Below are 25971 nucleotides of genomic sequence, written 5' to 3'. Positions count from 1 at the left end.
ACCAGTGTTGTCTGTTATCTTCAGATGAGCAAACAGGTTGAGAGGAGGCCATTTCCCTGCTGGTGATCCTCCTTGTCCCAACAATGTAGAAAGTGCAGCAAAGCTAATATGTGTCTGAGGTTAGTGAGGGTGTTTTCCAAGATGAGACTGGGGAATAAGAGATTACAGAAATCAGAGCTTTTCTTGGTATCCTTTAATCATAACTGTGAAAGATGACCTCCGTGTCCCAGGAGAATGGAGGAGGAAGTGGAGGGAAGCCTATCCCTGCAACTGCTGCTATGGCATGATTTCCCAGGGCCAGGTCACTGGTACTCACTAAGACTGGAAGGCCTGCTGGACATCAGTGTGAAAAGAGAGAGTCATTCTTAATTATGTCACATGTGGTGGTATGCTTTTACCTATATAGTTATGTCTGTTTGTAGATGTCCCTATCTTGGTATATATATATCTTTTCACAGAATCACTAAGGTTGGAAAAGACCTGTAAGATCATCAAGTCCAACCATCAACTAACACCACCATGCCCACTAAACCATGTCCCACAATGCCTCGGCCACACGTTCCTTGAACATCTCCAGGGATGGTGACTCCACCACCATAGTTGATTAACTATGAGAATTAGCAGAAGCTCTATGGCTCTCTGCACTTCCGTAATGCTGTAATTTTATTTATGTTGGAAGAGTTGGCAGCTATTGGGGTGTTTATTAGGACCTTCTGGGCAGTAAGAAAATATAAACAACTGAAACCAAAACTACACTAAAGTTACACGCACAACCTTGCCATAAAGTGTAAAGCCAGATTTAAGAGGAGGTATAGCAAATACGTTTTTTAAGGAAAGATTGTACGAAGTGGAAGTTGTTAGCCTAAGAAGAGGCTGAGTGAAGATATGATAGTGCTTTTTGTACGTGTTAATTAAAGACTGATGCAAAGAGAGATGTAACCACTGTATCTGTAAGTAAAATGTTCTCCAGCTCCACTGGGGTTAGGATGGGCTTGAATCAAAGCAAAGGAGCTGCAAGTTAGACACAGGACAACCTTTCTAGCCATGAAGTTAGAGAAACACTGGAAGGGAATTGCCTGAGAAGGCTGGAAAACCCCTCTGGTGGTGGAGATTCTGTGAACTTCTACTAAGAGTGGTTTAGATGGACTTAATCCTGTGAGAGAAAGATGGATTAAATGATCTCTTGAATCGCCTTATTTTCTGTTATTCTATACAGAGAGCTAATTTGTGAGACAGTGCTGATGTATTTAATAAATTCCCTTGATAGCTCCTTTTGTTCTGTCTAATAACCAAAAAATGCAAAATGTGCAATGTTTTTCAAACATCTCTTCTAAACATAGCTTTTCTTTTCCTTCAAAGTGAAGGGAAAATTATTTCTACATAAAAATGTTGCCACATGAAACGGTTATTTCTCTTGGCAGCTTTTCTTTCCAGTGATTCACTGATTCTCTTCAAGAAAAGACAGCTAGATAAAACTACAAGGATAACCAAAGCAATGTACATAGCAGCAGAGTAAGAGCTAAAATGTCACGGTGTGTAAGTAAAAAGTAAAGTATGGCATAATGATCTGATACATGTATCTGTTCCCTGCACCTAAAGTCCATGGTGAGGAGGGAGGTTAAAGACAAATGAGTTCAGTTTCCGTAGTGGTGGTGAGATTAGAAGTGACAGTGCAATTGCAGGCTTTTCGTCGGCAAACAAAAAGCCACCCACCTGCTGTGTCTCATATTAATGTCTGTTCTCCTTGATCATAATATTACAGCACCTTTCCTTTGAATGTTGCTCTCTTTGAATCATTCATTGTTGCATCTTCTGCAAGGGAAAGCAATATTCCTAGCATAATCCTTATTCCGTGAAAAGATAGCAAAGCACTTAAAACACCTGAGTAAGGACCATTTCTTCTATTTCATGGTAGACATGTTGAAACACAGAGTGAAAAAAAGCCTCTAAAACTCTGATTCTTCAAACTCTACTTTATGATGTAGCTGCAGAGATACTTGTGATTGCTAGCAGAAGGGAGGAGGTGATGTGAAGCTAGGAATCTTAAAGGATATGGAAAAGGATGGGCATTCTCCTTTCCACCATGGTGACCAGAAATAAGCTTAAAATGGTACATTAAAAATTAAAATCGGTGCACTAGACCACCTTTCTGATTGCTGATTTACAGAACGAGGAAGAAAACCTAATGTCTTAGCCTCCAGGCCCTCAAATTTTATTTAAAAAAAAAAACAAACAGGAACCCACAACCAATATGAACTTTCCTCTTTTCTTCAAATGTAATTCTCTAATTTTGAAGTGTCCTATCAGTCAATAATAATAATAATAATAATAATAATAATAATAATAATAATAACAATAACAATAACAATAACAATAACAATAACAATAAAATAATAATAATAATAATAATATTCCGGTAGATCACTGCTAATTACCATGTTTCTATCATCTCTATTCTCTGGCCTAGCATTAGGAAATACTTTGTACAATCTAAGCACTTTCTTTTAGCATGCCACCTATTCTGCCCATGTCTTCCACCTGGCTGACTGAGCTCTAATAACTCAGAGACATCCTCATGATACCGCACTAAATATGACTGCTTTAGTCAGTCAACAGCATGTAAAAAAAAAATTCAAAATGGTCAAGTAGTAAGTGGTTAGTTGTATCTCTGTCCTCCTAAAAATGGTCATATTCAGTTAATGATCAGTGGTTATCAAAACGGAGCATGTCCTTATCATCACAAATATGTATGTCTGTATACATACACACAGATTCTGTCCCTCTCCTGGCCTTCGATGTGTGGCTCTAGTGTTCTAGTCTCCTTGCTCTGATCTTCCCAGCTGGCGCTTAACGAAATACAAGCATCACAAGACTTGGATTAAAATGCCAATTTCATTGTTGCCAGTTCTATTGGACATAATTGAATAAATCTTCCCCTCCCTGAAAAGCTTCTAGATTTCTACATACAGTACTGATTAAAAAATTACCAGTAAGGCTGTGTGTATTCAATTACTAGCAAGACTGTACTTTTCAAAAAACATGCATCTTATTTCCAGTCTGAGTCAGTCTTCCATAACTGATATGCTATATTGGTTTTTTGCATAATTCTCACTGCCTGGACAAATTGCATGCTACTAAGTGAGATATGTTACAGAAATCTACTATATTATTACTATTTTTAAGCTACCTTCATCAACAACAACACTGAGAGAAATAAAATTTGCTTTACCACAAACCCACAGTGATATGCATTAATTATATTAGTATCCTTAATTATTTATTAATTGGATTCTATATTAACCATTCCATTAACTTTCTCTAGATCCACATCACACTCACAAGCTTGTAATTACCTGGATGATCTCATTTACTTCTAAAAATGTCCTTCGGTTTCTTCAGGTCCTCTGAAAGCTGCCATAGTTTCCCAACAAACTGAAAAAAGGATATATATGTCCCCCAGCCAGCTCTTCTAAAATAACTGGATACAAATTACACAGAATTGCAAATATCAAATTACAAACCTTAGTATCAACTCATTAATGTCATCCTAAATTATTCTTGATATGGAAATATTTAATAGTCTCAGCTATACCAAACATCTGTCTCTTCCCAGATACACAACAGAAGTGCCTATTGATCTCTTTTTAATTAACTGTTACTAAAGCCAAGATTTCCCTCTAGTAATGAATCACTATCAGAATTCCTGCAGCTTCGGTTTACTCAACAAAAAATCTTACTCCTTTTATTTCTAACAATATTGGCAATGGCTTGTTCTTTGTATCTGTTTTTCTTGATTAAACTCCTACATTCTTAACCTCTGACTTATAGTCAGTATTATTCTTTTTTATGCAATTCTAACTTTAAGTCTGCTTGGTGTTTTAATTAATATGATATTCCTTCTGAAAAAAAAGTGGTGGCTTTTTCAAACAGGATTGATGCTTAGAGAAATATTCTGAATTAGCATTCATTGTTTTCTGCACTTTTTTTTCCCTTATGGTGTTATGGTTTCTGATTGTTTTCCCCTTGGAAGAACTGACTTATTTTAAAGCTACAAATACAATGGTTTGGATGTTAATCATGCTTGCAGATAACAGTATAAACTGTCATGATTTCTTGTACAAAAGTTACCATTGATTTTTAGGTTTGTGATCTGTTTTTTTCATTTGCTAAGATGACTTCTTAGAGAATCTGCTTGTGCTGGACACAGCATTTTTTGTTAGTGAGAAATCTTTTGTCTCTAAACACTTTGTAGCTAGCACTGTGTCTCCTCTCCTGTGCCCACATATGTTACTCAGAATTTAGCTATTCATGATAATGTTGATTTTCACACCCTCCCCTTTTGTTACAAGCAGGTGCAATTGTCTTGGGATTTTAATTTGATTCAGTAGATTGTAGTAGACACCTATTAGTAAACTACCTAGTGTTTATATGGTAAAGCACTGACTTCATAACCATTTGGCATCATTTTGCTCTTGAGCTGTCAGAAACTGCAATTTTTGACATAAATTGCCATTTTCCTTTCTTTTTTCCAAGTTGCTTCTTACACCTTAGAACAATTTTTTAACAACCCAAGAATTAAACTAACCCCACCATCTTTCAGTAGCACCACCTAGGCTTTCTGTTTTATAGCCCAAGCTCCCAGTGGTGTTGTACTAACAAATAAATTACCTCTTTATTATTCTCTAATGTCAACGTGAGTTCAGAATGCTGAAGACCTTATACGTCCAGCGTTAGTCTGCATTAGCAATGACAACAGGATAGGGTACGAAACGTTCCTACTGATGTTGGTGACGACACCCGTATTGGGACAGAGCCTCTGCTAGAGCTGTAGAATGTGCCGCTGGTGACGTTGAATCAATGTGCGTATGAGATGCAACTGGACTCACCCAGTTGTGGGGCTGTTCTGCAAAAAACTAGGATAGCCTTTTTATGATGACTGCCAACCAAACTGCATCACATCTCACCCTCACTTCTAGGAAAACAAGAAATAGTAATCCCATTAAAAGCTCCGATTCTAATGAAAAGACCTTTTTTTGTAATGTTTCCAACCATCTCAGTTGCTCGACCCACTTTCTGAACGACTGCACCCTCTAATGGGGTAAAACAGATTGACTTTCAAAGCAGCCAATTTATTTTTATATTGTTTATATCCTTCTAGTCCTTATAGGCATAATACAACAGCCCATTCTTGTGACAGTAAAACAAGCACAGTTTTGCTGAATGTAGATTACAGGGGAGGTGAGAATATCCAATAAAGACTTTATATGATTCATCTCTATTCTGGGTTAATGAAAAGTATCTAAATAGATGTATACATTCATGGTGAAACGAGAAAGGGATTTTAACAAAATCATAGAAAGGAGAATTTATTTCACTTCTAAGTCCGGAAAAAAGTATGATTTTTTTTTTCTTACTGTGTGAAGCCATCTCGTTTTACCAAAGCTTTGTGGGGAAGTGAAAGTTTGAACAATGAAAGTGAGATGAAACAGACACTTAACCATGATGTTGCCTCTTGTCCAACAGGTAATTCTCTAATGGACCAATGAAAGCCAACGATGACAAGTTGTGGTCAACAGTCCTTGAATGCGCTGATGGTTCTGTTTTCATTACTCTTGTCAGCAGGTAACTTTTATGGTTTGAATTTATCTTTCACTGATGTGTGCCACAGGGAGAAATGAGTTGCGATTTAATACTGGGTTCCTACAAAAGAAACAAGATCAAATGGATTGTTAATTGAGTAATAAATAAACAAAGCCTCTTTGTATTTAAGAACTGGAAGCTGGAATTTGAAATGCAATTGAAAATTCAGTTTAAGAACGAAAAGGTGGTGGGGGACTGACAGGGTAAAGCAGGCTGAAAATTTAGAAGAAACAAAGCTACTGTTTTGATATGATAGTTTTTCAGCTTATCTAAAAGATAAAAGCAAGCTCTACACCACTGTACAATCCAACGATTTTGCTAAATAACCATCTGTTGAAAGCAGAGCAAGTTGGGTTGCAATTGTGTGTTTTTATATGTGCACACAAGAGTATGTAAGCATGTGAAGGATTGAACTTGGAACTTCAGCTATTCTTGAGATGAATACGTTAGATACAATGTAAGTTGTCTTACATATATTTAAAAGAAAAATGCATGACATCATGGTATGCAAATACTATGTTATTTTCCTGAATCTAAAGAATTGACTGAACCAGGGAATGGTTCCAGAGATTTTTCTCCTGATGCTTGGTAGATCTGCCCTAGATGTTTGCTTCTAGCACACAGAAAGGATTTGCGCAGAAGTCTGTCAGTTGTTAGATTGACAATTAGTCGAATGCTCTGATTATTAGTTGCATTTGTTCTTCAGGAGCTATTTATGACATTAAAGTTTTCTGTAATTGTGAATGCATATTTAAAAAGAGATAATTGAAAAGGTTCTTAGTCCAAATAGATTTGATCCTACAAGTTTTTAACTCTCAGTAAAACGTCTTTCATCCTCCATTCTCAAAGCACCTTTTTAATCCAAAAAGATTTTCTTTTCCATCACTGCTCCTTATTCCCTTGTACTACATCACATCCCTAACCACCACACTTAAAACTTTACCAGCCATTATATATCTTAAAGTATCCTTGTGCTCCAGTTAGAGTTGTTACTACTCTGTCTGCGTAATGCCTATGATATTCAGTGTTAGATCCTCATCAGTTAATTCAAGTGTGCATTTTGTTGCCCACATTCTTATTGCTTGTTTGCAAGTGTTCAAGTTGATTCTTGCTGATGATAGTTCTTTATTTAGCTGTAACTGACACAGTCCTTTTACTAACAATGTTATAATATTATCAATTAGACTACTTCTCTGCCTAATCTTAAAACACTCTTTGCTTTAGAGTCCTTCCACTGCTATCCCTATGTATGGCGCTGCATCCCTAGTTATGTAACTACCCTCCTCCTGTGTACTAGAATCAGGCACAGGGGTTGTAGCAGCTTCTTTGTTGTTTTCCAGGTTAAAGTCATTTCAGAAAGCTATTTCCCTGCTGCATGAATGAAGCCAATTATTCAAGAAGACTTCAGTGGATGTATCCCAGTGATCCAGCATCACAAAACTTTTCCAGCCCCTCCAGTCTCTTCTGCTGATCTTTAGGTTTTCATCCCTTTACCACTCTTTATAGGGAACTTCTACTAGATACTGAGATCCTGAGATCCCACTTCTCCAACCATTTTCCTCAAGATGATGTAAATACCCATGTTCCAGTTGAATGGGACACTGCGATGACACCGTGTGTGCAAATAGAAGTAGTCAGCCACTGGTATATATACACACTTATTCCCTTAAACCCAGACATAAAGCCAGTGTTCCGGTATTTTTTTCTCTTAGAAGAAAAGTACTGCCACTGAAGTACAATGTTTTAATTTGAAACTAGTTACATACAGCTTTTACTTCTTACATAATTTATCTGTTAACATCACAAACTATTGTCTTTGTAAATGCGTACCTTATCTTCTTGTTGCTCCTTGGCTATTAGTATTTTATTATCTGACATCCATTATTAGCATGTAGAATACAGGCTTAATCCGAAATCATCACAAGCCTTTCATGCCAGCCTAACTCTGCTCCTTGGGGAATTTTACTACTGACATCTGTAGGAGTGGGTTTAGGTCATTGCTAACTCACATGCATTTTACAGGATGAACTTTATTATTTTGCAGCCAGCATGAATGTAAATTTTTTTGTCCAAGACAGGTCAGCTTCCATAAAGCAAAACTACTGGCTTTATGCAGTGAGAATGACAGGGGAAAAGAAGGATGCTACTCTCACTGGAATTACATGAATGTAATTTTTAAACTGAGCTGAAAGGAAAATGTAGTGCAAGCTCCTTTTGAGTTCCCTAGATTTACAGACTTCTGTCTGTAAGATCATGCTTTACTTTCAAGCCTTTGATATACTCAGATTCACAATCGTAGTACTAAATTTCTAAAATCTGCATGCATGGTTGAAAACTGCACTTAACAATTGGAAGCGTAACTTTCACTGGCTCCACAAGCAGAATGAAAGTATGGGCACGAGTAGCAGAAAAGTTCCCAGAGCCCGGTCTTCGTTGTGTCAGGAAAGGAGAGAAGCGGTGACAGTGGCAACGGAGCAGATGTGTGGTCAGATACTGAGGTCGTGGCTCAGAATGAGGATGAAGTTTGGCAGCTTTAGCTGTGTGGTTAAGAAGGAGATGCAGTTGCCTAACGTGGGCAAAATGCTCTCAGGGCAGGGACAAATAAGGCTGAAAAGAAAGGTTTCAGTTCATAGTAGGTAGTCTATGGCTTCTTTGTAAAAAAGGATGATATTGAATTGAGAATACGGAAACTTCAGACGGATTTTATTTCAATGCTATCAAGGTCCCAATGGCACGCACTTTTAGGATTTGTGAACACTTACTAGTTGTACTAGCCACACAAGGAGTGCATACTAAAGGGAGGAGCAGCATGCAGTCATGCCAGAAGAATACCCTTTGTCACCACTAACTCTTAGATTTGCTTTGCAGTAATGTCAATACTTATATTCATTTAATGGATTGAAACACATTTATAAAATCAGGGATGACAGCAAGCCTTATATTAACAAGCAAAAATTGACAGATTATTTGCACATTACAGTATTTTTCCTTTGAAGTAGGAAATGAACATCCATATAGGAAAATTATCAGAGGATCTCAAACGACTGGCATTGTGCCAAGAAAAATGCACACGTGTGAATATTTCTGTAGATCCATATGAAAAGCTTATAAAGACCAGCCATTCTGAAAGCCTTGGGGCTTTAAAAATTTAGTAGTTAAATTAAAAATTTAATCAGCATTACACAGATCTGTAACTGTGAACAGATAGGGAAGTAACAGTTTGATGTACACTGGCTGTTTACTTTTTAAGGTAGAGTAGATAAATCTTAAGATGAGCTTAAATCAGTCATTTGAAGCACGACAGACTATTCTCCTCTCAAAATTAGTAGGAACAGAGATAGGAGCATCTATATCACTTAGCTGTTCAATAATACTTTTCAAAAACAGTGTGAGAATTTGCACATGCAACTCCACTTCAGGAACAGCTGCCATCTTTGCAACGACAACTTAAGAGCCTTTCAGGTACAATACTTTCATCTGAAGTATTTCTGTAGAAATAAGGCTCTTTAATCCTCAGGAATTAAGCAAAGTTATTTTCAGGAAAAATACTTTAAAAAAAATATTGCACTTTGTTTATTGGATCTCTGATTCTCAGAGAAGCAAAGACAGCAAGTAAAATTACCCAGATTACAATAAATTGATGAAGTTCTTCCACTGTGTACTAGGTCTGGCTGCGATGGGGTTAATTTTCTTCACCGCACGCGTGGTGCTGTCTTTTAGATTGGTGACCAAGACAGTGTTGGTAACACACCAGTATTTTAGCTGTTGGTGAACAGCCCTTACACAGGGTCAAGACCGCTTCTGTTTCTCGTTGTGCACCCCAGCGAGGAGGCCAGGGTGGGCAGGAGCCTGGCAGGGGACACAGCTGGCACAGCTGACCCGAACTGGCCAAAGTGATACTCCGCACCTTATAACGACATGCTCAGCGATAAAACTGGGGTGGGAATTTACCCAAAAATTGTTTGGGGACTGGCTGGGCATCAGTCTGCTGGTAGTGAGTGATTGCTTTAGCATGACTTGTGGGTTGGGGGTTTTTTTGTTGTTGTTCTTGGGGGTTTTTTCCTTATTCATTTATTAAACGGTCTTTATCTCGACCCACAATTTTTCTCACTTTGCCCTTCTGATTCTCTCGCCCATCGCACTGGGAGGGGGAGTGAGCAAGCAGCTCTGTGGAGCTTAGCTGCCTACCAGGGTTAACCCACCACACACTGACTACCAAATTCAGACTGTAATTCAGTCATCATGTTATGCTCTTATTTGTGCATTTATTTTAATCACTGACACACATTTTACTATTTAAGGATTTGCTTAGGACTACATTTTATTACAGACATCACTCCTCCTCTGACCTGATGTTATCTTCATTCTCCCTTCATTTTGTAGTCATCCTTCCCCCAGTTTTCATCCCCAAAGAAGTCTGGTGTTTGTTTTCCTTTTAAAATGGGCAAAGGACCTGCCTAGGGATCAGGGGACACTTTCACATGAGCTGTTAAGTTAAACCACTTTGTAGTGATGAGCAAGCTAAACTTCTTAGGGCCCTATAGCCCTCTAGTGCATTCTTACAATGCAATGTCTCTCTCAGAGCACTGAATAATTTCAGAAGAATGGACGTATTCGATCACTTATGAAACATAAAGAACTAGTTTTAATTCTTACAGCATGCAGTAGATGTATATACAAGTCAGGTATAACCTTGCAGGGCTGCTGTTCACTTGTGGTAGCTTAACACAGGTGTAATTCACCTAAGCTAAGTTGTAGTAATAACATACAAGAAATGACATTTTTGCTATCCTGTTATTTGCAAAGCTAGTTCTAGCAATAAATGTATTCTGTTAAAATGTCCCAAACTCAAAACCACCATCTATATTGGAGGCTTCAAAAATTACTAACATGTAAGTAGTTGTAATAATGTAAATTTTAAAAGGAAAAGTAAGTTAATATATCTTTAGCCATAAAAGGCACTATACCTGCATTTTGAAAAAAATTATGATTTTGTTGATAATGCATGATAAACAAAACTTGTGTTGCACTCTGAGGCTTTGCAGGTATCAAAGAAGAAAATTTTGTTTCCTAAGAGCAGCTGATATAATTAAAGTGCCGATATTCCAACTAAGAAGGAGTAAGTCGAGATGGCTAAGAAGTGAGAACTGTCAAACTGATCAGTTCAGATCAGTTATATTTTCTCTACGGCTGCAACTGAAGAAGTGCATGCATTAAGCCATCTAATTCTGATAAGAAATCTGTAGGTTCAGTGAAAGTTATCTTTCGGCTGGTTAGGGAGAACACTGGACAAGGTGGGGAGAAAAAACCCAAACACAAATGTTCAGGACATAAGCAACCCCTAAAGGAGAAGAACAGAAAAACATTTTTCTTACTAGAGAGTTTATTGCGCAGCTTTTTCAATATAGCACATATGTATCTTCCTTTGAAGCATCTGAAGCTGGCCATTTATCAGAGAAGGGTTAGATGGGTGCTCTTCTGCTGGATACTGTAAATAAAAATACCGTGGATAAACATCACTATTGGGAGTGCAGTGCTACACTATGTGCGATCCCTTCACTTGCATTTATTAGGTCCAACAAGATGACTTATTTTCTGTTTGTTGACATCAGGCATGGACTCACCTTTTTTCCTAGTAATAATGACTAGTGGAACTACACTCATTGTAATGCATGTAATGCACCCTTGCAAGCTGATATCAAACATTTACAAAACACTTCTGGACCTTTATCAGTGCCTAACCATGTGCATCTAATGCCATTTGCCTTGCCCCAGATCATCCATGTGTGCACCGGACCTACAAGAGACCTGCATCTCCATCACTGAAAGCTGGAGACCAGACAGACCAGCCTAGGGAAATCTTAGCTGGCACTGGAGACCTGTACTTCAGTAACTGAATCAAGCTCCTGTTCTTGTTAGAAATCAAATACTTAGTTAAAAGTTCTATTTAGTTTGTGAATTTCTCCCATGCCACATGTCTCTCCCATCATTTTCTAGATTTAACTTTTCCAAAAACAAATGATACGTAGTTAAAACTAAAATGATGATGGGACAGAGAGCAACCTCAGCAAGTTTCCTGTTGATACAGAAGTGGGAGGAGTGGCTGGTACGCCATAGGGTTGTGCTGCTATCTAGAGGGACCTGGATAGACTGGAGAAATGGACTGACAGGAACCTTCTCAAGTTCAACAAGGGGAAGTGCTAAGTCCTGCACCTTCCTGGGGAGGAACCTCGGGCACCAGTATATGCTGGGGGCCAGCTGCCTGGAAAGCTCTTTGTCTTTGTGGTTCCATTAGTAGGAGGGCTGCCAGCAGGTCGAGGGAGATGATCCTTCCCCTCTACTCAGCACTGGTGAGGCCGCACGTGGAGTGCTGTGTCCATTTCTGGGCTTCCCAGTACAAGAGAGAGATGGAGCTATTGCAGAGAGTTCAGCAAAGGGCCACTGAGTGATGAATGTGACTGGAGCATCTCTCGTACGAGGAAAGGCTGAGAGAGCTGGGACTGTTCAACCTATGGAAGAGAAGGCTCAGGGGGATCTTATCAATGTATATAAATACCTGGATGGGGGGATGTAAAGAAGACTGAGCCAGGCTCTTTTGGGTGGTGCCCGATGACAGGACCAGAGGCAATGGGCAGAAGCTGAAACAGAGAAGGTTCCCTCTGAACGTCAGGAAACACTTTTTCACTGTGAGGGTGACTGAGCACTGCCACAGGTTGCCTCGGGAGGTGGTAGAGTCTCCATCCTTGGAGCTATTCAAAAGCCATCTGGACATGGTTCTGGGCAACAGGCTGTAGGTGGTCCTGCTTGAGCAGAGGGATTGGAGCAGATGATTCCAGAGGTCCCTTCCAACTGCAACCATTGAGTTTTTTCAAAACTTAATCAATCCTGAAACACTTTCATTATTGCTGTGTTAATTAAGGGGAGGTGCAGGGAAGTAAGTACTTGTTCAAAAAAATACATGTTCATGCAATTACATGCTTTGTGGATTTTGTGACAGAATTCGAACATGCAGATTTGTTGCAAGAGTTACAGAGGGTTTTGAAAACCTAAGTCTAAAGAAAGAGTTTCTTTACTGATTGTAGCATCCTCAGATTTGGAACACACATTTTTCCCAGGCAAGGCAAGAACAGATATGTAATTAGTTTTCTCTAATATTATGTTCCTTTGGAAATAGCATTATGTCATGGTTTAACTGCAGCTGGCAATTAAGCACCACACAGCCACTTGCTCACTCTGCCCAACACCCCCCCCCACACACACACAGTGGGATGGGGGAGAGAATAGGAGAAAAAGTAAAACTCGTGGGTTGAGATAAAAACAGTTAATAGGACAGAAAAGAAAAAAATAAGAATGATAAAAGAATATACAGAGGAAGTGATGCACAATGCAATTGCTCACCACCCTCTGACCGATGCCCAGCCCATTCCCGAGCAGCGGCCGTGTCCCCTGTTTTTGTTCAGCATGACGTGATATGGTATAGACTATCCCTTTTGCCAGTTTGGGTCACCTGTCTTGGCTGTGCCCCCTCCCAGCTTCTTGTGCACCTGGCAGGGCAGTGTGAGAAGCTGAAAAGTCCTTGACTTAGTGTAAGCACTGCTCAGCAACAACTGCAACATCACTGTGTTATTAACATTATTCTCGTCCTAAATCCAAAACACAGTACTATACCAGCTACTAGGAAGAATATTATCTCCATCCCAACCCAAACCAGGACATGTTATTCTAGCACTTTCAGTTCCTGACTGAAATAATCTACAAAAGGATTTTCTCTTTTGTTAAAGTAATGATGACAGGTATGTGTGTGTGCGCGTGCCAGCATGTGTGTGTATATATATAAACGTAAAATGTTTAGAGTGGTTTTCCTTCGCACAGAGGGCAGTACAAGTTACCTTGTTTTCTCTTCAGTTTAGTACTCTGGGTTTTGTTCTAGGCTCCCTCTATATACACAAATAAAGAAGTAATTTCCACTGTCACAATCCTTAAAATGTGACTAGACCTACAGAAAGCGAGTGAGAGATTCTTGAAATTAATATATTTTATGAAATTGAGAAACAAAAGTGTTAGGAATAGACTTTTTTAAGCAACGCAGAAAGAAATGAGGATTAGATGGATAAAGTACACAGGTGCAATTACAGATCAACAGGGACTATGTGTGGAGAGATGCAATACAGTTCAGCTAAATCCGTGCAAGTCATTACCTGTAACCTCTTGTATTGGTAAGCTGATACAAAAATCATACACCAAGTTACAAGGGTTAATTCTGTTAGTCTAAAGTGAATATCCTTTATTAATGGGTGTAACCTTATGAAGTGCATCGCTGTGCCTCTGTTCTCTAATCAGAGTAAAAACATTTCACTGGTAAGAGTATTCAGACTTCTTTCTACGTTTCACTTTCCTTAGAGTGTGAGGCCTTTGGGGGTTCTGTACGGTACATGAAATCTTAAATGATGCCATAAGGCATACCATAACACAAACTGTAAATGAGTTAAAATGTTGGCAGTATGTGGATCGAGGTATTGTCTCTTACAAGACTTTTCAGATCAACCAGGAAGTCGCGTGTGGTTGCTTATGAGCGTATGGGAAGGGATCTATACCCTGCCCCTCTGCAGGGCTGATCAGCTCAGGGAAACTAAGGTGATTGCACAGCTTCCAGTTCAGAGCTGTTCGCAAGCAGTTGGCTTAGAGCATGGTCAGAGCGCTTGCACCTGCCCGCAGTCTTACCATGTAGACGTACCCACAGTGTGCATATCACCGCACAGTCAGCTTCAAAGGAGATATATGGAGAGCATTTCTTTTTCTTCTTTTTTCCAGGAAAAGCAATGGTGAAATCAGTGTGACATATTCCCGTAAAAAATGTTCTCAGAGATGTAATAAACACTTTACATGAGAATTTAATAAAGGGGAAGTATAAGAACTCCCAGGAATAGCTGTATTTCTATTAATTCTATCTATTTGCAAGTTCAAAGTTGTTCAGGTCTGTTATGCTGTTTTGTAATTACTATTTCTGGCAGAATAAGCCTTATCAAAGAATGACCTTTACAATAGAGAATATATTTTCTGTCAAGAACAGTTGACTGTAAATCAAGTGCCATCAAACTTTTATTGCAGTTTTTACATAGACTTTTTGTTTTTATGAAGTCATCCCAGGAGAATCAAGCATGAAGATTGTTGGGGGTTATGGATAGCCATATATTTAGAACAGCAGTATGAAAACATTTCCCTGAATATTTTTGTGCTTCTTGGCATGGAGGGCATTTCTTCTCTTCCCTTAAAAGAAATAATAGTAATCAGAAACATAGTAACAATAAAAGTCAAAATACAACAAGAGGCTAAATATTGTAATCTTTTAGTACTAAATGTTATGATGTTGAAAGTTCTGAAATATTAATGTTTTTCAGAAATCAAACAACAATTGTTTAAGCTTAACCAATGAAAAATTATAGTTCATAACATGCAGATAACACAAGTGACTCACAAAGCCAATATTCTTTGTTTTACAGTGTTGTCTGCACATTTTCGGGTCTGCGAGCCATATACGGACTACAAAGGTCGCTACCACTTTGGTTTTCACTGCCCCCGTCTTTCTGACAATAAATCTTACATCTTTTGCTGTCACCATAACAACACAGTATTTAAATACTGCTGCAATGAGACAGAATTTCAGACTGTTATGCAGATGAACTTAACAGGGAACGCAGATGGATATATGCATAAGTAAGTAAATGAGTTTTAAAGTACTCTTCACCAAACTGTTCTTGGTCTAATAACATACTCTGAGGTGTACTTAATGATGGAAGCAATTAGGATAATTGCACATAGAGAAAAACATTACTAAAAGGTTTTTGCTGTTACAGAACTCCTAAAAGAAGGGTATTTTAGCTTTGCTTTCTTTGCTTTGACATGGGCTATAAACAGCATGTGTGTCCTAGCATGGGCTAAGACAGCATGTATGTAAAAGTTGCATATAAAAGTTACAAAAGTCTCTCCCCTGACCCCAATCTGATCCAAACTATGTTTAAACGTCTGTCAGTAAAAATAACCCCCAAAGCTGTCTATAAGGGAGAGAGGGAGTGAGTTGACATTTTCCGTATCAATCAAATGCACTATTTTGAATCTCTGATGTTTTGAATATAACTCTCTCGTAATCACTGACCTTGGGGAACAGAATGTATTTGCTTATGTACCAGCATTGTGTGGTCTCCTTGCCTATTACCTGGGATACTTCCATGTACTGCTGGGGCCTGTCCTTCAAGATAAATGTCAGTAACTTTTTTTCTAGAGAACCAATAAGTAGCGAGTAGATTTTTGTTACTGATTACCTATTTATGATGACAAAATCTTCACTTGTGGTCTGTCTCCTGTTTCATATTTGACATTGTGGCCACACTAATCTGCTGCGATTTCTCTTGGTGCAGAGGGCAACCTTCAGCTGATAGAACCCCCAAGGTTGAATTCTGATCTATCTGCTTTCCCCTGCCATTTTATTCTGCTATCCCACCCCTCCAGGGCAAGGAAGGGGCAGATTAAAGACAACTGGAATTCCAGGCTATTGATTTTGGTTTACAACAGGAATTTTAGTGTTTACTTCTGCAGTGCGAAAGCCAGTCGGTGTGTTGTCATTCATTCTTATGGAAGCAGGTGCCAGGCTGCTAGGAGGCTATGGTGCTGGAATACTGATGTCGGCTCTTTTAACTCACTGTGTGCAGCTGCCTCCAGCAGCAGCCAGCTCACAGAGTCAGCAAACCGTCGTCTTCCGTAACAACCACTCCTCATACAGCTCTGCCTAGAGAAGTTTGAATCTTGCGTAGATGTAGAAGTTGCATACAACTTTACAGGTGTTAAAGTGACAATCAGTCTCAATAGAGAAGTCTGTGTACTGTGTAGTGTAAAAGAAAGACAAAAATAGACTCTACCCATATAAGATACCGTTAAATCAATGTGGATCTATACTGTCTTGTTACGGTATGTGCAGCTATGTCTTTGAGGTGAAATTTCCTCACCTTGGCCTTGTAGTGCATCTGGGAACCTCATGAGAACATATCCCATGGAATGCTGGGGAGAGACTTCAAGTCTAACAGGCCCATTAAAGGCCATCCATTTTCTCCACCCTTTGTGCAGTCCGGACAATCTAGAAACTGGTAGCACCCTCACCTGGGGCTGCCCAACTCTGCCAACGTATATGCTGCCAGACAGCCTGGTGGAGTTCGTACCACAGTATGCGCCAGTGCCCCCACGCAATGCATATTCTACATACGCCCTGTGGTAAAAGTAGGACGTGCTCCCCCTGTGTTCCCTGGGATGACCATGCTACCGTGGCAGCAGTCGGATGCCTGCCTGAAGAGAGGTCCTCACAGGACTCTCGGTACCAAAGGGCTGTGCGCGTAGTCGCAGACAGAGCCAGAAACCGCTTCACACTCAGAGTGATAAAAAGAGAGTCTCAAGAATGGACTAGTGTGGCCATTGCCCCCACACTTTCCCGATTCTTTGTCTTGCACACAGCAAATTTGCTTTATTTCTTCCCTTACTGTTCTGTAAACCCTGCACCAACACTGCTGAACAACCAAGTCTGCATAACAGGCAGCTTCATCACAGAGTTTGGGATGTTACTGGCCAATTGTAGTTCAGCCAAGCAGAAAGACAATTCCTCAGGCTTTTTCCAATATCTCAGCAGCTACTCCATGTAGTCATGGCCAGAGTTTACTAAGGTAAGTCCCTTCTGTTCTTCCTTTCATCAACAACCTGAAATGGACAGGGCAATCAGCCACTTTCTAAAGCAGATACGCACAGAGGAACAGGTACAGTCTGACTGCAAAATATGCCCTGGGCTATAGAACGTTTCTTTGCCTCCTGCATTCTCCGTTTGCATGCCCGCTCACGTCTGTGTCACACACGTGCACACACACCCACAGAAATAAATATAGGGCTCTGCATACTATAGGGCTGTTGCGTGTGAGCAGTTCCTCAATGGGAAAAAGCTAATTTGGTATTCTACGAACTACAGTATTTATGTTAATGAAAATATTTAGAGTATAGTGTAGGTTTTATATTAGTTTTCATTCAGCAATCTTTTTTAAAAAAAAAAAGTCACCTCATTCAGTTGTGATGGAGAAAGACCTACCTCTGTAGTCTATCTTGGTAAGACTCATGGTTGAGAACCACCTGCAGACTGTTTACCATATATGTCTTCAGTCCAGAATTCCCTGTGGACATTAGCTATGTGCTGATCTTTTGCAAAGGTATGTGAAATCATGCTAAATACAATAAAAAGCTTCTGGAGGTGTAACTTAGAGAAGTGCAAGAGTGGAACTGGTATTGCCTTTTTGTAACTTCCCGAAACCTCACTTCTGATCAATCAATCAGGGGCAGGAAAATGAAGAGATGCCAATTTTCTACATAAAACTGTAGTGAGACAGAGAGAGAGATATCTCCTCACCCTGAGCTCACTGGGATTGGGAGAAAACTTCCTGGGAATTTTAGTATGCTGTGGAGGGGCAGAAGGAAGTGAAGCCTAGATGCCTACATTAAAAACATTGTAAAAAGCATCTTACTCAATACACTCTGACTTTATTTAACATATATGACAATTTATTTGGATTCTAATGCAGCCAAGGTTCACTTTACAGTAACAAAGTAAGCTCTTTGTTTAGATCTAATTTCACACACCACTGAAAAAAATTCTGATGAAACCTATTGTACTGTGGCTGGGGAGAATGATTTAGGATACGGGAATAGCAATGAACTGAAAAAAAAGGATTATAGTTTTCAGGGAAGAGTGATTCAATATTATTATTTGGTTCATTTCAATATTATTATTTGGTTTATTTTTCCCCTTAGCCATTCTTGTGATTATCAAAACGAATTTCTTGTTTTATAGTGCAGTTGAGGGAAAAAATTAATGAAGTGGCTTGTAACTTCTTTGTCATGGCACAGCTGAAAAAACACGTTTGTCTTCTATAGTCACACAATATAACTATAGCCAGGTTTAGTTACATTTTTTCCATTACTATAACAACAGATTTCTATGTTTTTATAAGTGCAGAATACTGGGCTATTATATCTTTGCGATCATGCAGATTAATCAGTCTGTAATAGTTTTGAATGTGAACAGTTCATTTAGTATTAAGTATAGAAATACCAATGATGTCTAACAGACAAGAAGAGTTCTGCCATCCAAAGTATTTTTCCATAAAATTTTGTCTAATAAGTTGTTTAACTATTCTTAAAAATAGTATTCACTTTAATCTGGTATTCATACTCTCTCAGATTTTCTATTATGCATGTTTTGGTGGATTATGAGCAGTACTACTATGCCAGGGGTCCTTAATCTGATACTGGAACAGTGTTATGGCAATCTGTAATGCATCCATGTTTTTCCTTATCTCTTATTCCAGTTTTTCAGGGTTGAATGGCTTTTGCACACCAGGCTACAACATTGCACCGAAAGCAATGTGAGGGTAGAGTAGCGCTATCTTTCTCCATGTACAGCATGTCCCCTGCAGAACTGGCATTTGCTTAAATATCTCCCAGAAAGTTGTCTTCACAAGAAAGCAAAAAAAGTAATATATCAATTCCACTACCAACTGTTGCAAAAAGGTGTAATTTAGCTGGGAAGCCCTCTTAGGTACTACAGTTACAGATTCTACAGGAAAACACAGGATTGTGCAAAGGCCTTGAGATAATAGTAAAAACAAAATAGTAAAAAAAAATCACATGTGAAGTGTACATGCAAAAACTGCGCAGATTTCGTTAGTGTTAGAAGTACCAAGGCATTTGCTAGGATGTAAGCTTGCATCTCCTTGGGGCGACGCTTAAAAAGTGTTACTACTGCAAGTAACAGCCCCGTTTAAGGAGAATAGGGAAAGAAACAGTTTCCGTGTCCATCTGCCCACATTTAAACTCTGCAGCTGTAGAATTCTGCTCACAATTGTTTTGATTTGTTGGTTTTTTAATTCCCAAATGAATCATTTTCTGTTCATGTGCTGCACATAAAAAACAACAAACTCTTCTACAGAAACTATAGCCTGGTCGTAACCTGCTTGTCATCTCTCTCAAAAAGTTTATGAATTAGATGGAAGGAATCACATGGGTAAGAATAATAATAACAGAACCTGTCTTTTCATTTGTGTGTAGGGACGTTAGAGGAATCTAAGCAGGATTCTGTAGATGGAATAGGAGGAGATGGGTGGTAGAAGTATTTATTGTTCTCAGCGAGCCCAGTTCAAGGCTCCCTGAGGTCAGAGTAAATATTTCGATTTACACAAGTGGGCTCTATATCAAGGCTATACTATATATACATCGTATTTCTGTAAAAGGTGAAGTACCTTAAAATATTGAGCTACTAAGTTTTTCTGATAGGTCCATGAATTACCCTGTTTCACCGAGAAGCTAAAAAGAAATTGTAACTTTTACTCCAAATTTAGCTTTTGTATTTGTGTGCCAGCAGCAGCAGAGGACTGGGCAACATACCTTTAGAAGTCATTTTCAGTGTTATATTGCTAAACCTTGTGTTAAACCTAAACAGAAACCTCCAGAATGACTGACTGGGAGGGACGGGAGCACTAGCAGGGCAGGGCACGCTCTCCAGCTGGGGAAGGGGAGAGGAGGTACAACCACACCAACACAACTTAGTATTCTGTCCCTGGGAAGGAACAAACCCCTGTAATTTCAATCTCGGTAAATCTGGAATCTGTTCACACTTTATTTTTAATTGAAATGAAACTTCTGCACGGAAGTACAGGAAAATCAGACTGCAAGATGAAACTTTTACAATTAAATCATTCAGTTCAATGCAGTGAGAGCAAGTCCTAGGTATTTTTTGATTCCCAGTACTTCTCTGTGTCTCTGGCCTTACTGTTATTCAGCGTAAGTAAGATTGTTTATTGTCTAATTAAGACATCTTCTTAATTTGTAGAGAAGTTTTAATTTTTACTATAATTGGTAGCCATCAGCAAAATCAGTATTTTCTGCCATCTTAATAGTTTGGGAAACAGAAAGCAACAAAGTGTGGAATTTCCCTCTGTGTACAAAACATACTACTTATTAATTTTGCTTGTGATTTTTCACAAGGCCCTTTTGATAGTGCTGTTGTCCCACTGTCTGTTAATTAAAATAAAGCAGTCTTTCATTTTTGTACTTGTGAGAAGCAGATGTTATTTAGAAGGAACAGATGGATAGCTCACATATGGCATGATTAATAAATTGTTGCTTTAAATTGGAACACTCAAAATAGCTCTGATTTTCACTAACCAAAATTTTGATGGGTAAAGCTAAATACCTAAAATAGAAACAAATTCTTTTAACTATAAGAAATGTTCCTCCCTCTCACATTGTTGCCAAAACAAAAATAACATATTTTCTAATATTTCCATTCTTACTATGGATCAAATACAGCTCACCTATTTGTAAAATGGATCCTCTTGGCATTAGTGATGAAGAAGAACAGGATTTGTTACAGTGGATTTCTTCCTGACTTCTCCAGCCTTCACTTGCCTTTTATTTATATTAGCAGAATATAGGAGAGTTTACCCCAATCAGTCCACTGAAAGGCAAGGGTAGCACTGCTGAGGAGCCTGGATTAACCAGATCCTGTTACACTTTCAAGTGCCTGGACTGCAAAGATTTTAATGCATTACAAAGGTCTACCCACTCTTGTGTGAAGTTAGGCATGCATGTGTATGCCTTTAGTAAAAGCAAAGACTCTTGAGTTAAGGGTTTTCAGAGGCACTGTATTTTGTCTACTTCCAATCCTCCTGGAAATTTCCTGAAAATTTTTTAAAATCCTAGGCTTGTGTAATCCTAGAGTTACACAGGAAGGGACCCATTAACAGCTCTGACCTTCCTCTTGTTACTTACAGTTAGTTGCTGTGGAACCTCATTTAATCTAAGTACGTTATATCTGTGTAGTGGAAAAATCATTCCCTGGAGAGGAGAATCAGTCTTCTGAAGAATTAAGTCTTCTGAAGTGCTGACAGGCAGCAACACAGAAATTAAAATCTGATTTCTGATTTCTTTCTGATTTCTTATCTGCTTTCTTGTTTCAAGGTCTGATTTTTTTAACGTATAAAATGAGAGAGTCATACAAAAGTTTAAACGGAAGTGAAAGTTCAAAGCAGACTTGAAATGGTTTAGATACGAAAAGGCTTGGGACGTGATCTTTAAGGTCCCTCCCAAGCCAAACCATTCTATGTTTTTAAAATGTCAAAATATCTTTCTGGCTTGCATCTATAATATGTCTTCTCAGCCTTTTTTCTTCTCACAGCACTTCCGTTTTGATCAATGTTCTGATAAAACACAGTTCCCTCTAATTTTGTCTGGATGTCTGGGAAAGAGAGCATGGTTGAGTGTGTGTTCAATTTTATTCATGCAGGTTCAGGTTCACGTAGATGTGGGCTGCCCACCTATTACTTCCATATAATTTTTCTCCAAGACTGTCTTCCTAATGATGTTTTTTACTAGTATCCCTCCTGCTTGCTCTTGTTTTTACAGTCTCTGGTACACGTACTTCCACATTAGCTCATAGGCCTAATTAGCCGCCTTTGCTTTATACCTAACAATCTCATTCTTACCCATTTCTTTCCTTCTCTGTTCTGACCTCATCCTCTCTGCTCACACAGTTTCCAGTCCAAACTGCATTTACACCTGACAGTCATTTTTCTTTTAATAATATTGCATCTCCAGCAGAGCTTTAGCACTTCTTCCCCTTTTTGATCTCCAAATTCTTAAGCCCTTATACCCTTTTCTCCTTTTTTTTCCCTGTATCTTTTACTATCTTTAGTTGCCTCTCATAGCTTTACAGCTCCGTGCACCATGTCAGCAGCTGATAATTTTCATGGCCTTTACCTATATGTACACATTATAACTACAACAACATATAGATATAATTGTAGTACATATTTTCCTTCCTGTGGAATGCATTGTATAATATGATCTTGTCAATGTTCTTCCTTCCTAAATTTATTACCAGCAAACTAAGGGATCTTTAGCAGTTGCTGTTGAAAGCCTATACTCCTACAAGTATCTGCTGTATCCAGCAATAATTAATTATTAAATACAGAGCAAATCCAAGCACATTAAACACCTTTTAAGGCAAGTGTTTATAACGCATGTCAGCAGTGAGTGTTTTCAATAGTATAGAGACTCCTCGGTCTCAATTATTACATGTATTTTCGTATTATTAACTCTTGCTTTCAGTAGGATGACTCTCTGGGAGTGAAAGTTTGCAGAATAAGACATACAACCCTTCAACCATGTACATACCAGTGGTCTCACTTAAAGCATTGAAGCTAATTGCACACCAAATATATGTGCTGATGTAAGTACACAGATGAGAGGGAGAAATAAAAAAGTTTCTTAAGACAGAGGGCCTTAGTTTTTAAAAACCTCCCATGTCATGCGTATAGCAGTATTTAGATTGAAATAATAAATAATTTTTAAGGACACATGCTTTAGAACAAAATTTTTGTTTTATCCATCTATATATTATATTTCTGTAATTAATGAAACAAGCTACCTTGATAAACTAACACGATGACCATTACTGATCTATGAGATAACTTTTCTGTTTTCCCTTTTTTTCTTTCACAGCAACTACAGTGCACTGTTAGGAGTGTGGATCTATGGCTTTTTTGTGGTGATCTTGCTGGTACTGGACCTTTTATATTACTCTTCAATGAACTATGATATTTGCAAATTTTACCTGGCACGGTGGGGAATCCAGGGAAAGTGGATGACACAGGGACAGAGTCGATGGATTAACCCTGCTCAGGATCCAAGCCAAGTACAGACACAGCCTCAGCCAGAGACACAGCCTCAAACTCAGCCACAGCCTCAAACTTCACAGACAGTACATACTTTAAAAGGAGATGCTTTAAGCCCACCCCTGATGTCTTTTCAGAGTACATCTGCCTGGTAAGTAAGTTAAGCCATATTGTGATATATTTTTTGACTCTCTTGTTTTGTAGTGTGAACCATCTCCTGTATTTGGACGTGCCTGCAAATTCAGGCTGAATGGCACCATTTCTAGCACATAATTCTTTATATCATGAACTGTCTTACAGAATTACTGCTTAGGAGTGATTTCTTGCTCTGGAATATATTAAGTCATCTTTTCATACTGTTCTCAGAGAAACAGACGCTGCCATTTTTCAATGCTAAATAGTTTTCCTACTCTGTGGTACAAATAAACTACAAATCTTTGTCGAACATTATAAAATCAATTTTAATCTGGTGTCAAAGACAAATTGCTGTGTGTTTCTATGTATCTGTTGGTCTGGTTTTAAAAGATTGTAGAAATAGCAACATTGAAATGGCTTCAATGCTTCAATTCACAAATCCACACTATTTGTGACATGAGACACAGAAACAACATAAAAACCAGGTTAGTTTTTTTTATATGCATAGCCAAAAAAGCATAGCTTGATCTCATTTGGCAGAGTGACACAAGTAGGCTACTGTAAAGTTAAATGCTACAAAACCAAAATAAAATGCCAAAAAAAATCCAGACCAAATGGGAGACAGGTACTTCAGGAGCAGGCAGAACATGCAATATAAATAGAAGAAACTAAATACTGATAGCCATGGGACAGTATGGCATTGAATGATTTTGGACTGTTTTTACCAAAGAAAACAGAAGAAAGGAAGAGAGCTGAATAAAACGATACTCTGAATAAGGTGTCAAGAAAGGTGGGGACTTTTTTCTTGGCAAGAGAGCATAAAGACTTGGAAGGGGGCAGAGAGGGTACAGAGTCACCAGAGTGTTTTAGAAGTGTCGCAGAAGGCTGAGTGCTGATTTTTGGCAAATAAAGTGATCTAAGAATGAGTAGGGTGAAAAAGAGAACAGCAGTTCCTGAAGCTGTAGAGAATGTAAAGCCACAACGTTCATCTTGGTCTGAAACCTTTGAGTAGCACTGTGTTTCAGATGGTATGATGAAAGTAGTAGTCCTTTTATTCGATAACTTGCCCTTTAATTTTAAGTGTAGATCTAGAGCAAATAGGATTGAAGATTTTTTGTAATAGAAAAGACAGTTGATAGTTTGACCCATGGACAAGGATCAGTGAAAGAGGAAGTTGTTTGGCATAGTAGCTGGTACTGGATGTATCCAGCGCAGATCAGACTTAAGGACCATTCTAGCAGGCCTTGTTCAGACAGAAGAGTCTAACAGTGCTACTTAAGATAGAGACTTGCTTATGCGCAATTATAAGCACTCTTCTTTTCACTTCTTCTTCCTCTTCTCCCCTTTTTTCTTCTTCTAATTCCTTCAGCTTTTTTGCACATTGATTTCCCAGTCCAGTCAGAATTGCTATACAGGTTAAGATCAACATTTGTAGTACAATAATTGTCTTCTAGCTTAATACATGTGTGTGCGCGTATGTGTGTATATATAAAAATGTAATGGCTGCATGAATATATATATATATATAAAAAAAAAAAATATTAGCCTGATTATACCACTTGGTAATTCATACCATTACAAATTAAAGGAAACTATTCAATAATTCTTGAAGGATTCTTGGTCACTTTCCATTACTGACTTTTGTTGTTCTGTTTCTTTGCTTTTTTTGAAGCATTAAGCGGGGAATGTATGTTAGGATCAGGTGAGCATATCCCGTATGCTCCTTTTCCTGTTTGCAGGAGATGAGCATTGCTAAGTCACTCCAGTAACCCTCACCCCTTCCCCAGTGAACCGTCTGTCTGCGCTCCCCTCAGTTCCCATAAAACTGGTTCTTTTTTTTCCTAATCTTTTCATTGGTCAATGAAAGAAATAAGTAGATGTTTCCTTAGCAAAACCATATTTATCCCTTGTGTTTCACCATGTAAAACACTACAAGAGATGCCGTATTTTCAAGCTTATAACCTGCAACTTTTGAAACTCAGAACCCCTTAACTGAGTGTGTAGATGACTCCGTCTGAGTTGGATACATAAAAAATACCAAGAAAAAGGTAGTAGGCACTGGTGATCACAGGCAATGTGTTTAGCATGTGAAAGAGGTTTTTGAGTAACCAGCTCCCTCAGAAAATGACAGACTTGTGTGCTGCAGCAATTGCTAAGACCGTGGGGAGTAAGAGGAGGCTGCCTGGCTGTTTATTTCTCCGTTAGATAATCTGCAGGTTATGTACATGAAAATATGGTAATTTTGCCATATAGAAATTAAGCTTAATTTCAGAGTCCGGTTCTGCTGCAGTCTATATTTGATGAATGACCTCAGTACTGTCTTCTCAAAATGTAATCATGCTATCAGTCAAGAAGTGCAGTGGAGATACTGGATTTATAGTTCCCATCATTGGTTTTAAAATTGCCTAATCTATTAATATGTTTTTGTATTTTATAGCTG

The 25971-nt window shown here is 38.6% G+C and overlaps 1 protein-coding gene across 1 annotated transcript; it reads left to right on the top strand.

Moving 5' to 3' along the window:
* Positions 1 to 5555: 5555 nt before the first annotated feature.
* On the top strand, positions 5556 to 25237 carry SHISAL1 (shisa like 1). The gene is made up of 4 exons (XM_009810218.2): positions 5556 to 5622; positions 15141 to 15354; positions 23224 to 23547; positions 25204 to 25237. Exons 1-4 carry the CDS (start codon positions 5556 to 5558, stop codon positions 25235 to 25237), a joined length of 639 nt encoding a protein of 212 aa, XP_009808520.2.
* Positions 25238 to 25971: the final 734 nt, after the last annotated feature.

This window comes from Gavia stellata, chromosome 4, assembly GCF_030936135.1.
Source record: "Gavia stellata isolate bGavSte3 chromosome 4, bGavSte3.hap2, whole genome shotgun sequence".
NCBI lineage: Eukaryota > Metazoa > Chordata > Aves > Gaviiformes > Gaviidae > Gavia > Gavia stellata.
This window is presented reverse-complemented; position numbering and strand designations above follow the sequence as displayed.

Excerpts from the sequence above, each read along its gene's own strand:
- SHISAL1 (XM_009810218.2), top strand. The coding sequence starts at position 5,556 with ATGACAAGTTGTGGTCAACAGTCCTTGAATGCGCTGATGGTTCTGTTT. Across the intron at positions 15,355-23,223 it reads GCAGATGGATATATGCATAA|CAACTACAGTGCACTGTTAG; the intron begins GTAAGTAAATGA and ends TTTCTTTCACAG. Across the intron at positions 23,548-25,203 it reads TTTCAGAGTACATCTGCCTG|CATTAAGCGGGGAATGTATG; the intron begins GTAAGTAAGTTA and ends CTTTTTTTGAAG.